This window comes from Tupaia chinensis, unplaced genomic scaffold (assembly GCF_000334495.1).
Source record: "Tupaia chinensis unplaced genomic scaffold, TupChi_1.0 Scaffold000081_1, whole genome shotgun sequence".
Lineage (NCBI taxonomy): Eukaryota > Metazoa > Chordata > Mammalia > Scandentia > Tupaiidae > Tupaia > Tupaia belangeri.
Window position 1 is genome coordinate 4,463,688 of NW_006159542.1, and position 14,647 is coordinate 4,478,334.

A 14,647-nucleotide genomic window follows, 5' to 3' on the forward strand; every position below is an offset into this window, starting at 1 on the left:
ATGCACCCTATAGCAAAAACCTCTCCAAAATAATAATAATAATAATAATAATAATAATAATAATAATAATAGTAATACCTGCCCTCAGGAGGTTGCGAGGATTCAGGGGTATATACCACAGGAGCCTGACATGGTAGACAGTAAATATAACTACAATGATCATTGTTCCATCTGAAAGGTGTTTCTGAGGAAGCATTTGTTGGGACAGGCCTCAGCAGATCCAAAGTAGAAATGCCTCCAAATTTGAAACCCTTTTCAGTTATTTTTCCTCAGCCATACTCGGGAAGAGCTGTTACTGACTCTGCCTGTCTCTGTCCCTGTCAGTCTTTTGGCAGGTGGAGGAAAAATGCTGCCCTGGCCAGAGATGAAGATACAGTTGGCCATGATGAAAAAGAGCCTTCCCCTGGCAAAGACCCGGCCTGAGAGTGCACTTTCTTCTAAGATGTTTCTGTCTGTACGCCGCCTCACCTTGCAAGTAAGAGCGAGGGAGCCGCGGGGGAAGAGGCCCAACTCATCTCTCCTGAAGGCTCTTTCTTTCTTCTGCCCTTCCGCGCTGGGCCCAAGCCCACAGAGGCTGGGCTGGTGTAGGTGAAAGCCGGTGCATGGGGAAGGGTTTGCGGACAGTGCATTCTCTATTTCTTCTGCGCTTCCTTCTCCACACCTTATTGCTTTCCTGGAGCCCCTGCTGCAGTGCCACGAAGACTGGCTTCCCACTGTTTGGAGGCCGGTTCAGGAAAAGGGAGATACCTATGGCAGAGCGGCAGAGCTTTTTTTTTTTTCCTCACACCTCCAGACACCAGCATTGAGATACCCTGGGCGTTTGAGGAAAGCACAGTATAAGCCGAAGGCAGAAGCGACATGTGCTGATACTGCCATATCTCCAGGTACCATTCCCTTCACCCAGTCGGCCCATGCTGCTCCGACTTTAACTTGGTCAGAATTGAGTTATGTTTGTGTCCAGAGTCACTCAGGTGCATGTGTAGGATTCAAGACACTCCAGTTTCTTTTTTTCTGAGATAGTTTTGCTATAGGGCACTGGAGAGACAGAGACAAAATTCATCCCCCCAGGGGCATGATCATGTTGTAATCGCTTTTCCTCCATTCTCTTCTTGAGATTTTGGGCGTGCGTGCACATGCACCTGGCGTGAGGTTTAAGCTATCAGGTCTAGGACTGCAGTCGACTACGTGGTAGTCCAGCAACGTAACCATTACATCATCTGCTGGTTCCAAGGCTACTCCAGCTTCATAAGCAGTCTCCTGGTTTGGTTCTGACCAGAGAGGGTCACCACTGTGGAGCTGGACTCAGGCACAGCAGGCTCCGAGCAGGAGGGTGGGGCTGTCAGGGAGAAGGGGATTGAGCTGGCTCTCTGATCATCAGGTCACAGGAAACAGCAGCAGCCGCAGCAACAGAAGAAGGCGAGAAGACCTACAAAGAAACAGGTAGCATGGCAGGGAGCCCCTCGGCCTTGCCGGGGCAGGGGAGGTGGGTGTAGGCGGAATGGGGGGCTCGCCTGTCCTCTCTCTGGCTGCAGAGACACAGTTCCTGTCTGGGTGTAGATGTGAAGTTCCTTTTTCTAGGCTCCTTTTCAAATGTTTTCTTCCTTTCCAAAAGGCCTAATTCAGTCCCTCCTTATGTACATTTCAGGAAGCTAAAAAGAAAGCCAAGAGTGATCCTGGGAGCCAGAACCCTTCGCGCACACGTTCGGTTCCCGACACTTGTGACCCTGTCTGTGGTAAGGAAAATACGTGCTTAGTTGGGAGGGATAGAATCCCAGGACATAGCTGAGGGCAGAAGTCAAACAGACTTGACGTTTTGAGACCTGCCTTAGTCAGGTACTCAGAATTCTTGGAATGCTTCGGTCTGGCTGGTCTAGCAGGCATCATCCTTTCACCATGTATTTATTTACTGAGCAAGGACACGGGCCAGATGTCTGCTTTACATGGGGATTTGCGAGGTGACTGTGAACACAGCTAGTCATATTCGTGTTTTTGCCTAGGTTTTACTTAGAAAAGATGGGGTATTGGAGGGGTGGGAGGAAGAGCAGGCCTAGGTTACTGGCGAGAAGACCCCTGAGGGCCCACTGGCCAACCAGGCAGGGAAGAGTAGGGGTCCCTCCCAGAGTCCCAGAATAATTCTAAAGAAGCAGAGCTCCCACCTCTGCTCCCCACCCCCACCTCCCAGCTAGAGAGCCCCTGGAGGTCAGCTGGAGCTCAGCACGTTGTCTCGCCCTATCCAGGAGGTGGGGGGCCGATTCTTGACAGATGGTCCTTTTCCTCCAGTGTTCACGCTGGCGATGACCACGAATGATGACTCCCCTTTTTGGAGTCTTTATCATGTATGAGCTGAGGGATATGCTTAACCCCATCACTCCAACATTTTGAGTACAGGATGGGTGGGAAGGAGAATGCCTCCATTAAACTTCGCAAGATTCTGCCTACTTAGATTGGACCCTGTTGACCTCAATGCAAAAATAACTGTTTAATCATCAGAACTCAGACCAGCCCCATAACCTAGTGGCTAAGGGAGCCAAGTCTCACATGGCTGACCGCAGTTCAGATCCTGGCCCCAGAAACACACTGGGTGTGTAAGCATGCGAGTCCAGAATTCTGATAGGATGGAGGTATGGAGGAGAAGGGATTGGATTGCAGCATGACCACACCCCAGCCGGGGGATGCTTTCTCCCTCTCTCTCTCTGTGGTCTTTCTCTTCTCTCTGACAAGTGCCTGTACCCTCTGAAGATTATAAGTCAATCAACCATTAGAGCTCACTCTCCAGTCCTGGGGCTCTGGGGGGGCCCAGCTGAGGTGTGTCCTTAGGAGGATGCTATTCTCCTGCTTTACTTCTCATCCCACTGAGCTCTCTGATACCAATGACTTCCTCTAACCTGGGGGTGTCAGGAGGCTTCTGACCTTCACATGGGAGGTAGACAGCATCAGGACCATGACCCAGGGTGGGAGGTGACATGTGCAAGGCAAGCCCCCATCAGGGGTGAGCACCACCGCTCCTCTGAGTTCTGTCCCGATGCCTTCATGCCACTGCCTGCTGCCTCTGCTGGGAGCACTTCTACTTGGAGGACTGGTGTCCTGTGAGGTCGTGTTCCTAGGGCAGTGGCTTGTCTTGAAGAGTTGAGAAAGGCCTAAGGAAAAAGATGATTTGGCTTTGGACCTCGAATGTATAAGTGAGTTTTCCTGACAGGGAAAATTCCCAGAAGTAGGCACAGCCTATGCAAAGAGCAGGCCTGGGTGGTAGGTAGGAGCTTGTGTAGACTACTGAGACCACTTGACCTTGACCTTTATTCTTTAGGTCAGTGGCACTCAAATTACACGCACAAACCAACTAGCAAGCTTTTAAACCCTGATAGGCCTTACCCAGACCTATTCCCTCAAAATTTCTGGCGTTGGGGCCAGGCCTCGGTGTTTTTTTGTTTTGTTTTTAAGTTTTTGTCATAGGATGCTTGTGCTTGCTGGAGAGAGACAGAAATCACCCCCTGGGGAGATGGCCACATCCTTCATTCTCCTCTTGGGATTTCAGGCATGTGTGCACATGTCCTTGACATGATTTTCAAGTTACTGGGTCTAGGACTGAAGCTGCAGTCAGCCATGTGGGAGTTCAATGACTTAACCACCATGCCACCTACTAACCCTGGCCTGAATGTTTAAAGGTTCCCAGTGCTTCCAGGGTGCAGTGGAGAACCAGAGCTAGACAGGACCTAACTTAAGTGTCATCTTTTGGCATCTTGGAAGATGTTTAGAGGAAGGGAGATTGAGAAAGGAAAGAAGAAATGTGTTTTGGGATTTGGAAAAGCAGCCGGTGCAAAAGATACATGCAACTGGAACTTTCTTGTTGGTTTGTCTTTCAGAAGCCAGCGTGAATACAGTAGGGATGGCACAAGAAGGCGAGCCACATTCTGGTAAGAGGAGTACTCATAAGCTGAAAGGCAGAGCTGGGGTTTCTTTTGCTGCTGTGATGTGCAGGTACCCAGCCCTTAGGTGTCCTGGACGGATCCTGGGTCTTTTTTTTAATAATAATTTTTAAATTTAACTTTATTATTATTTTCCAGTTTGATCAGAGAAAGACAGAGAAAGAGAGACAGACACACACACACACACACACAAAGAGAGAGAGAGAAAGAGAAAGAGAGTGGGAAAATGAGAAAGCAAGCCACCAAGTCCAGGACTCAAACCACAGGTGGCCACATGGGAGTCCAGCGCCTTTAACCGTCATGCCACCTGCTAGCCCCAAGAATCCTGGGTCTTTTACCTTAATCTCTAATTCCGTAATAGGTGTGGTCACAGTCCTAGGGGAACAGAAGCACAGGTAGAGCTCGTGGGGCCCAGCTCCCTTTTACGGGTCACAGGTCTGTTCTTGTCCTAGATGGACAGTCCCTCGTAGACTGGGGATCGACTGCAGGCCCAGCAATAGAATATAAAGTTCCAGTAAGAAGAGGATTTAACTGACTTTGTGGTCATAGGTCACGGGACTTCACCAGGGCAGGAGAGTGACATGAAGCAGCAGCACGTGTGGATAGAAGAAGCTGGCTTGGAGAAGGTGAGGTGTTCCGGGGCCTCTACAAGAGTCCAGTGTCAGTCATTTATTACCATAACAGGCCACCCCAAAGTGTAAGCCATAGTGATTTATTATTTCTAATGATTCTGTAGGTTGGCTGGACAGCTATTCTGATCTTCCTTGAGGTCAGGCAGCACAGCTGGGCTGGGACCATTGGCCAGGTTGCCTTGGTTGTCTTCCAGGAGCCTCTCTACGTGGCTAGATTGGGCTTCTTTTTTTTTTTTTGGAGAGATTTTCACTGTAGGGCGCGTACGCTCGCCAGACAGAAAGAGAGAGACATAGAGACAGAAAGCGAGAAATCACCCCCCAGGGGGGATGGTCACGCCGCAATCCCTTCTCCTCCATTCTCCTCTCGGGATCTTGGGCATGCACGCACACGTGCCCGGCATGAGTTTTAAGCCACCGGGTCCGGGACGTGAACCGTGGTCGACTACGTGGGAGTCCAGCGACATAGCCATTACGCTAACTGCTGGTTCCCTAGATTGAGCTTCTTGACAGCACATGAGTCCTGTGCAGACTGTCTCTGAGGGGGTGGGCCTGAACTGAAACAGTGCCACTTCTGGCTACAGCTTATTGGTCAAAGAAGGAACAAGTCCAGCCCAGATTCAGAGCATAGAAATAGACTCCAGTTCGCTCTTTAAAAAAAAAAAAAAGTGTTTTCACTTAAATTTACTTAACTTAATCCTTCCATTAGTGAGAAATAGACAGAAAGGCACTCCCGACAGGGTCTTCACTCTACAGCTTATCTCCAGTATCAGCTGGCTTAGGTCACAGGTGTACGTGTGTCCAAGGAGGTCCCGGGATGCAAACCCAGGACCTTTCCTGTGAGATCCATTACTTCTGTGCTGCCGCCTGGCCTTGATTCCATCTCTTAATGGGAGGAAGAGCATTTGTTTATAGGAGTGGGGGCGGGGGGGTTGTGGGCAGCCATCTTTGCAGGCGATCGCCCTGAACTGACTGCTGGGAGTGAGGTACGTGGCTCTGGTTCCATCTGGACAGCCTGGAAGGCAAATGATGTGTGATACGTGGTTCTCTGGTCCCAGGAAGCAGTTCTTTGTCCCGTCTGAGATGATAATTTCCCCAGGGAGAGCATCTTTTAGAAAAATCCTTTTAGTTTTCTAAAATCTTAATTCACATTTCCTTACATGTAATCCCAACGAGTTTTAGGATTCCACAGAGACACTGGACATGGACTACTCTGAGGACTTCCTGGATTTCTTTTCCAGTATGGAAAGTGAGTAATTAGGGTGGAAGGAACCTTAGTAACTGATGATAGGGATTTCTGAGCCTGTGTTGACCAGGATGGTTTACCTCCCTGAAGGGTACAGTCCTCCTTCAGAGAGATCCCAAAGACACCCCAGCCTTTTCTGTCCTGTTTTGTCACAGTTAGTTAAGGGAAGGCCACAAATGCAATTAATGACTGGGTCTTCTTCTAGGTATTGAGTTACTCCAGACGGAATCCGCTGATGAGGACATTAGTGCTCTAGTGAAGACTGTGCTAGAAGACCAGGATGTCTGCCTAGAGGAGAACCTTCTTGAAAATATGGCTGGAACAAGCTGGAACCCTGAGCTCAAACTACTGAGGATTCTTCAGGACACTGATGACAAGGAAGAGGAGAACCAACCCCCTGGTGATGAGTCTCTGGAGGCATAGCCTGAAGGCATCGCCAGGGCAGCCTTATTCCCAACTGGGCCTCCTGAGGTCAACGGCCTTCTACACAAGGATGGAAAGGAGACTGACGTCTGCTCTCCGGATCCTTGACCAAGGCATGGGCTTAGAGATTCCTCTTTGTTCACATCTTCTTGCTTATGAAATAAGTGAGGAAGAAAAAACCTTGCCTCTTTTAAACAGATTATTTCTCTTCCATTGGGGTGAGAATAATTGTAAGTGATTAAACACAACTGCTTCTCAATGAAAAGACTCATTCTCTGTTTCTGGGAGGAGGGGAAAGCTGTTTGTGTTTTCACTTAAATTTACTTAACTTAATCCTTCCATTAGTGAGAAATAGACAGAAAGGCACTCCCGACAGGGTCTTCACTCTACAGCTTATCTCCAGTATCAGCTGGCTTAGGTCACAGGTGTACGTGTGTCCAAGGAGGTCCCGGGATGCAAACCCAGGACCTTTCCTGTGAGATCCATTACTTCTGTGCTGCCGCCTGGCCTTGATTCCATCTCTTAATGGGAGGAAGAGCATTTGTTTATAGGAGTGGGGGCGGGGGGGTTGTGGGCAGCCATCTTTGCAGGCGATCGCCCTGAACTGACTGCTGGGAGTGAGGTACGTGGCTCTGGTTCCATCTGGACAGCCTGGAAGGCAAATGATGTGTGATACGTGGTTCTCTGGTCCCAGGAAGCAGTTCTTTGTCCCGTCTGAGATGATAATTTCCCCAGGGAGAGCATCTTTTAGAAAAATCCTTTTAGTTTTCTAAAATCTTAATTCACATTTCCTTACATGTAATCCCAACGAGTTTTAGGATTCCACAGAGACACTGGACATGGACTACTCTGAGGACTTCCTGGATTTCTTTTCCAGTATGGAAAGTGAGTAATTAGGGTGGAAGGAACCTTAGTAACTGATGATAGGGATTTCTGAGCCTGTGTTGACCAGGATGGTTTACCTCCCTGAAGGGTACAGTCCTCCTTCAGAGAGATCCCAAAGACACCCCAGCCTTTTCTGTCCTGTTTTGTCACAGTTAGTTAAGGGAAGGCCACAAATGCAATTAATGACTGGGTCTTCTTCTAGGTATTGAGTTACTCCAGACGGAATCCGCTGATGAGGACATTAGTGCTCTAGTGAAGACTGTGCTAGAAGACCAGGATGTCTGCCTAGAGGAGAACCTTCTTGAAAATATGGCTGGAACAAGCTGGAACCCTGAGCTCAAACTACTGAGGATTCTTCAGGACACTGATGACAAGGAAGAGGAGAACCAACCCCCTGGTGATGAGTCTCTGGAGGCATAGCCTGAAGGCATCGCCAGGGCAGCCTTATTCCCAACTGGGCCTCCTGAGGTCAACGGCCTTCTACACAAGGATGGAAAGGAGACTGACGTCTGCTCTCCGGATCCTTGACCAGGGCCTGGGCTTAGAGATTCCTCTTTGTTCACATCTTCTTGCTTATGAAATAAGTGAGGAAGAAAAAACCTTGCCTCTTTTAAACAGATTATTTCTCTTCCATTGGGGTGAGAATAATTGTAAGTGATTAAACACAACTGCTTCTCAATGAAAAGACTCATTCTCTGTTTCTGGGAGGAGGGGAAAGCTGTTTCTTGCTATCTCATTTCTGGGTCACTCTATCTCCTTGCAGAAGTGCTGAAAGGTTTCTAGTTGTGGGAAGCTGAATTTGGCCTGCGGGAACCTCCATGGTGTTTTTAGAATTTCCTTTCATGCCCTGAAATGGTTTCATTCGGAGATGGGATCCACCTCATTATCAGATAATGATACCAGGTTCCCAGGCATGTGGAACTGCATTTAAAGCTCCAGTTTCTAAGCTTTTTGGAAAAAAAAAAAAAAAAAAAAAACCAGTGCTAGGGCAGGCAGATGGCATAGTGGTTAAGGTGCTGGACTCCCACATGGCTGACTGTGGTTCGAATCCTGGACCTGATGGCTTGAAAATCACTGAGTGCGTGTGCATGCATCTTCAAAATCCCAGGAGGTGAATGGAGGGTAAGGAATTGCAGCATGGCCATCCCCCTGGGGGTGATTTCTCACTTTCTCTCTCACCATCTCTGGTGAGTACACATGCCCTATAACAAAACCAAAACAAACAAACAAAAAAACCCTGTACTCACCAGAGAGACAGACAGAGAATGAAGGAGAAAGCACCCGCCATAGTGGGGTGTGGTCATGTCACTATCCCTTCTCCAACATTCTGTTGGATTTGGGACACCATACAGACTCTGGCACCAGAATTTGAGCTGTGATCAGCTGTATGGGCTGCAGCCCCCTTAATCACTAGACTGTGGGGGCAGTCCTAAAACTCCAGTCTTATCCCCTTGCCTCCCTTTCCCTCCCCTCTTCTTTCTTCTCTTTTTGCTAGAGGGTACTTGGGCTCATCAGAGAGAAACAGAGACAGCAAGAGAGAGTGAAAGTGAGAAAGTACCCCCCCACCCCCCGCCCCAGGGGAATGGTCATAGCACAATCCTTCCTCCTTCATTTCTCCCTGCTGTCAGGACTTTGGGAATGTACATGTCTAGCGTGTTTCTCAAGCCACCAGGCTGGGGACTTACATCATGCAGTTGGCTGTGCGGGATCCAGTCACCTTAACCACCACGCCGTGGGCTGGCCCCAGGATTTTTTTTAAGGAGAAACTTTTCCTTCATCAGTGATTTACTTCTCTAAGTACAGTTTGTACAAGAAAGACAGATTAAATGTCCAATTCCTTCTTAACATTGTCTCGAAACAGACCAAATTAGAAGGCTACATCTGCTGCCTATGTGTGCCTCCTCTTTTCCAAGCCAAATCAAAATTATATGACGTACTCTGTGTTACTAGACTGAACTATACTTAGCAGAACCTTCATGGGGAGAGGAATCTAAGAGGTGTTACGTGGGCTGTTTCCCTGAAAGCAATTATCTCTTGAAAATGCATTACATTGCAGAATGACTTCTGTGGGCTGACTTTGACAATTTTACAACTTTTCCCACTTCTCCTTCACCAACCCTCAGACCTATCTATTGGAACAAACCCCATTTATTTCTTCTTTTTAAAAAATACTTATTGGATTTTATTATTATTAATAATTATTTAAATTTGCTATAGGACACATACACACAAGCAAGCCACCAGGTCAGGGACTCGAATCGTGATCGGCCATGTGGGAGTCCAGTGCCTTACCCACCATGCCATCTGCCAGCCCCAAACCCAATTTCTAATGTCAGAAGTTGGAGTCAGAATGGGATAGGGCATATCTTTCATTTACTCATTTCATCTGATGCTTCAGGGAAGTCCCCACTATTTTTTAACTAATTCGATTATTTTATTTACTTGGTGAAGCAACTCTCAGAGATTGGTTGGGAAGTACAAAGGTACCTTTTGTATTTTGACCTATGTGAGAGGGAGGGTATTTACTATCTGCACCCTGATCTTTGCATCTATTTCCAAAGGGAGAAAAAGCCTTCACAGGCTGAAATTTTGTCATGCAAATTCCTCAAAGTTGGAAAATGACAAGCAGAACTTGAAATCTAATCCACATACCACATTAGTTTTCAAGGTGCTTTTCACACCCGCTATTTCGATTGATTCTCTGGCCAACTCTTTAGATGTGGATTGTCTCCTTTATATATATTAAGCTCTGAATACAGGGCATTGATGATAGCAATTTGGGGCTCTGGAGTGTATTAGAAAAATGGCACCCCTTAAATACTTTACTGCTGGGACCAGCAGATGGCATAGGGTTATGTCCCTGGACACCCAATGACTATCCAGGGTTGGAGTCCTGGATGCAGTGGCTTGAAAAAGCATGCAGAGCACCGTGAGTGAGTGCATGTGTGCGTGTGTGTGTGCGCATGTGTGCACGTGCCCAAGATCCCAGGGGGAGAAGGGATTGCAGCACAACCATCCCCTCTGGTGGTGGTGATGGGGTTTCTCACTTCCTCTCACTGTCTGTCTCTCTCTGGCAAGTGTGTATGCTTTATCGCAAAAATCTCCAAAATAAAAAACGGTCCTTTACTGCAATCTGTTGAAAAGTTATGTCAGTAAACATACACATCTCTGAGATTACCATGTGAGCAGCACCCCAAGGTTGGTTCATAACCTTCATAACATACCTGGTGGCCCTGCTAGAGAGGTTAAATAATTTGCCCAAAGTCAAAGGTCAGCAAGGGAAGGGAGGCTAGGCTTAGAACCTGGATCCTCTCTCTCCACCCACTGTATCCTGCTGTCCCTCTGACTCCCTCTCTCTAATGCACAGCTGAGACTGGACCAGCCTTGGTCACAAAGGAAGGATGAGGCCATGTGGAAAAGAAAGGACTGAGGGGAAGGAGCCTTCCTGAACCCTTCACTTGAGCCTCCCAACGTTCTGAGAGAGGAGCCAGGTAACTGCTGCTAACTGCCGTTCCCCACCTCCAGGCCTCCAGAGGCAAGAGCCGGTTGTAATAATTGGTAATAGCCAGCATCGATGTGAGATCAGCTTCATGTGTTTAAGCCATCAAGATGACTTGACATTTAGCTTCTTGGGGTGTTGTCCTAGGAGGCTTTATATTCTCAAGAGTTCCAAGAAACCTGTCCTTATTTATTGATTTTTTTTGTTGTCATTCTTTGCTACTTTTAGGGCAATCCCTGCTAGAGACAGGCCACTTGACTTAGGTCACCATGATTTTCTGAACACACTCCCCAGTGACCCCTGGCCCAGACTGACCTGTCTGTAAAAGCCGTCAGTGAGAGCCTTTTCAGACATCCTAAGTCTACATGCTTCTCCTCTCAGAACCAGCCATGTTTTGGGTTGGTGTTGGTCCTGGCCCATGGGTAACAGACTATGTGGTATTTTTTTCTTTTTTCTTTTGAGAGGTTTTTGCTATAGGGTACATGCTCTAGCCAGAAAGACAGAGGAACAGAAAGTGAGAAGTCACCCCCCACCCCACCCCGGGGGAATGGCTACACTGCAATTCTTTCTTCTCTAGTCATCTCTCGGGATTGGGGGCATGCACGCATAGGTACCTGGCATGAGTTTTAAGCCACCGGGTCCAGGACTTGAACTGTGGTTTACTATGTGGAAGACCAGTGATGTAACCATTATGTGATATGTTGGTCCCTTTTCATGGTTTTCAAATTATGCAAATCTCCTTGGGATTGGTGGGAGGGAGTTGGGGTCTTATTCATGACACAGTGACCCTTAAAAAGTTCATTTTTCCCCCAAAGAATTCCTTACTAAATTAAGCACAGACATACTTCTGGCCTTTAGATCGAAATGATTAGAGGCCCTTTGGAGTCCAGTGGAATCTGAGAAAGAATTTCTAAATTTTCTCTCTCAGTTGTCATAAAGTACAAGGGTGTGAAATTAATTTACCTTTTTGTTTATGCACTTATTAACAAATATTTATTGGGTACTCATTATGTATCAGAGAATCAGCCCTTAGATTACCCTGATAGAGAAAGGGAAAGTTCTGGGGAAATGGTGGAGGTTCATTTCCAGGAATGTAACTACAGGGACAGTTTCCTGGATCCGTCGGTAAAATTGTCTGGCACCACTAGGTGGCGATGTTACATTATGAAAATGGCACCCTTCCTTCACGCCCAGTGGTTCTCTTAGGCCAGCGTCTACATAGCAGAAACTCCCCTGTGAGTAAATGAACTAAAAGGAGCGCCTTCTATTTCCATATGTGACGTCCAGTTTAAATGCTTATGGGGACCAGCAGCTCCTGAGGAGATGGAGCTATGTCTGTCGTCATCAGAGTCACAACTCCAAAGTTACAGCCCTGGCATACAGGAAACACACAGTAAATACTCGACAAATGAGTTCGTCTCTGAACAATTTCGATTCTCATTGAAAAAAAAAGTTTTTTTTTAAGAGCATAGCAACTTCTGGGATATGCCCAGAGGTCTAGGATTTTGGGAAGTTGGGGGAGGGGCTACTGATGATCCTGATAGCTATATTATAGTTGGGCAGAGACTAAGGGACGTGATATTTAGAAAGGAAGAAATATGCCCAAAGCATTCTGAAGCACTTAGACTGCTTGCACCCCCATGTTAATCTTCTATCATTATTATTGCCAGAGGGCACACAAGCTTGCCAGGGAGAGAGAGAGAGGGCACACAAGCTTGCCAGAGAGAGAAAGAGAGAGGGAGAGAGAGAGAAAGAGCGAGAGAGAGAAAGAACTATCTGGTAAGGCACATCACACAGCAACCCCTTTCCCCCATTCCCCTTCCCATAAGGATCTTGGGCACACACATGCATATGTGCCCGACGTATTTTTTAAGCTACCAGGACTGAGATTGAAACCATGGTTGGCAGGGCCAGCAGATGGTGTAGCAGTTACATCACTGGACTCCCACATGGCTGGCTGCAGTTCGAGTTCCGGACCTGGTGACTTGAAACCCACACCAGACATGTGTGCATGTGTGTCCAAAATCCTGGGAGGAGATTGGAAGAGAAGAGATTGCAACGTGGCCATCCCCGGGGAGGTGATTTCTCACTTTCCCTCTCACTATTTTGTCTCTCTCTCTCCCCCTGGCAAATGCACATGCCCTAAGGCAAAAACCTCTACCCTCCCACCCCCAAAAAAAAGAAAAAAAAAAAAGAGAAAAATGCAAACCGTGGTTGGCCAGCCATGTGGGATCTAACTTTACAACATTTTTTAAAAGAATGATTTAATTTAATTTAATTTATTTATTTTAATTTGGCCAGAGAGGGACGGGGTGTAGGGGGGGGAGTGAAAGAGCAAGCCACCAGGTCTGGGACTTGAACTGTGGTTGACCATGTGGGAATCCAGTGCTCTTAATTACCATGCCACCTGTCGGCTCCTTAACTTCACAACTTTTAAGCATGGCACTAAAGGGTTTGCATATATCTTTCTTTTTTTAAAATAAAGTTTATTTATTCCATGAGTAAGAGAGTGAGATACACACACACACAGATACAGCACCCCTGATGGGGTAATCCACCTATGCTGTGATCTACTTCCAGCTTCAGCCAATGAGGATCATGGGCTTAGTGCACCTGATGTATTCAGGGGCATCTCTGGACTTGAACTGGCAGTCCTCCCGTGTAGATTTGCCTTGCAGAGTGTTGATTTTACTGCTGCACCACTGTCCTGTCCTCTTTCTGTTTATCTGGAGCAGATTTCACCTGTTTAAAAATATAGAGAGGGTGAAAACTAATCCATTCTTTTTTTCTTGAGTCTCCCTTACACCTAAGGCTAGCTCTGCCTTAGAAGAGAGCTCTGAAAGTCATGTATTCTAGTCTTCTCTGCCTCCCACCCCCTGGCACATTCGCTCATGTGGTCATTTATTTGTTACAAGTTCTTCATTCCACAAATGTCTATGAACACCTACTTTGTGCAAAGCACTGGTCTAGACTAAGTGATCAGCTCTGACCTTTCTTCTCATCCCTTTGAGTTTAGGTCACCGCCAAAGCCTTTTAGTTACAGCATCCAAATCCATGCCTTTCTCTGTTCCTTCTGCTGCTACCCTAGTCCAGGCGTCCATCTTCCTCTACCGGGTTACTGTATTGCCCTTGATCTTTACTGTCCTCACGCGTCGTCTCATCTTCCCAACACGCAAATGTGATCACGATACACCCTTCCTTAAAACACTTCCCTGCCCTGGGACCAGCAGTTAGCGTAATGGCTATGTCACGGGACTCCCATGTAGTCGACTGCGGTTCAAGTCCCGGACCCGATGGCTTAAACTCACACCGGGCGTGTGTGCGTGCGTGCCCAAGGTCCTGAGAGGAGAATGGAGGAGAAAGGATTGTGGATTTCTCACATTCTGTCTCTCTGTCTCTCTCTGTATGTCTGGTGAGCGCACGCGCCCTATAGCACAAAAACCTCTCCAAGAGATTGTGGCATGACTCTCTTTCTGCCTGCTGCTTCCTATTCACTCTTTAGCTTTTTCTGACCACCATCAAGGTGAGTTTCTCGCTTTTGCATCTCCTCTTACAGCCCCCGGTGGGGTTCGTGGCGTGTGTTGCGGCTTTCCACTGCCAGACTATGAGCTCTGTGAGTGGCGGGGTCCTGTCTGTCTTCACCCCGTGTCTCCAGCACTTAGCTGGGAGCCTGGCACGCTGTGAAGGCGCAGTGATGTTGTAATACGCTGAAAGAGGGAATGAATGAAAAACACAAGAGCTGTGTCTTTTTTTAGGGTAGTTATAACCTAGCAGTGTGAGATAAGGGACACAAAGAACTGGAGTGACGATGAGAAGGAAGGGTCATTTTGGGGAACCAGCAGTTAGCGTAATGGCTATGTCGCTGGACTCCCATGTAGTCGACCGCGGTTTGCGTCCCAGACCCGGTGGCTTAGAACTCACGCCAGGCGCGTGTGCATGCGTGCCCAAGATCCAGAGAGGAGAATGGAGGAGAAGGGATTGCAGCGTGACCATCCCCCCTGGGGGGTGATTTCTCGCTTTCTGTCTCTCTGTCTCTCTCTGT

The 14,647-nt window shown here is 47.6% G+C and overlaps 3 protein-coding genes and 1 long non-coding RNA gene across 5 annotated transcripts in view; 3 read left to right on the forward strand and 1 right to left on the reverse strand.

Annotated features, from left to right (window-relative positions):
• CUNH9orf43 (chromosome unknown C9orf43 homolog) overlaps window positions 1–6,467 on the forward strand; it is a 23,246-nt gene extending 16,779 nt beyond the window's left edge. The window contains exons 8-15 of the mRNA XM_006142763.3: window positions 325–475; window positions 794–884; window positions 1,379–1,440; window positions 1,646–1,733; window positions 3,861–3,911; window positions 4,473–4,549; window positions 5,735–5,801; window positions 6,004–6,467. Of these exons, the coding sequence (XP_006142825.1) occupies window positions 325–475; window positions 794–884; window positions 1,379–1,440; window positions 1,646–1,733; window positions 3,861–3,911; window positions 4,473–4,549; window positions 5,735–5,801; window positions 6,004–6,221 (805 nt within the window). The 3' untranslated portion in view covers window positions 6,222–6,467. The remainder of the gene's footprint in view (window positions 1–324; window positions 476–793; window positions 885–1,378; window positions 1,441–1,645; window positions 1,734–3,860; window positions 3,912–4,472; window positions 4,550–5,734; window positions 5,802–6,003) is intronic.
• Window positions 6,468–7,029: 562 nt separating this feature from the next.
• LOC102484680 (hypothetical protein) lies at window positions 7,030–7,626 on the forward strand. The gene is made up of 2 exons (XM_006142764.3): window positions 7,030–7,106; window positions 7,309–7,626. Exons 1-2 carry the CDS (start codon window positions 7,061–7,063, stop codon window positions 7,524–7,526), a joined length of 264 nt encoding a protein of 87 aa, XP_006142826.1. The 5' UTR covers window positions 7,030–7,060; the 3' UTR covers window positions 7,527–7,626.
• A 2,795-nt stretch (window positions 7,627–10,421) lies between these two features.
• The window catches only part of RGS3 (regulator of G protein signaling 3), a 158,657-nt gene continuing 154,431 nt past the window's right edge, over window positions 10,422–14,647 (forward strand). For both annotated transcript variants that reach the window (XM_014585618.2, XM_014585638.2), the window contains exon 1: window positions 10,422–10,597. The gene's annotated coding sequence lies outside the window, so the exon portion shown is untranslated. The remainder of the gene's footprint in view (window positions 10,598–14,647) is intronic.
• Window positions 13,310–14,647, reverse strand: part of LOC106734255 (uncharacterized) — a 19,936-nt gene continuing 18,598 nt past the window's right edge. The window contains exon 3 of the long non-coding RNA XR_001369940.1: window positions 13,310–13,347. This is a non-coding gene — a long non-coding RNA (uncharacterized LOC106734255). The remainder of the gene's footprint in view (window positions 13,348–14,647) is intronic.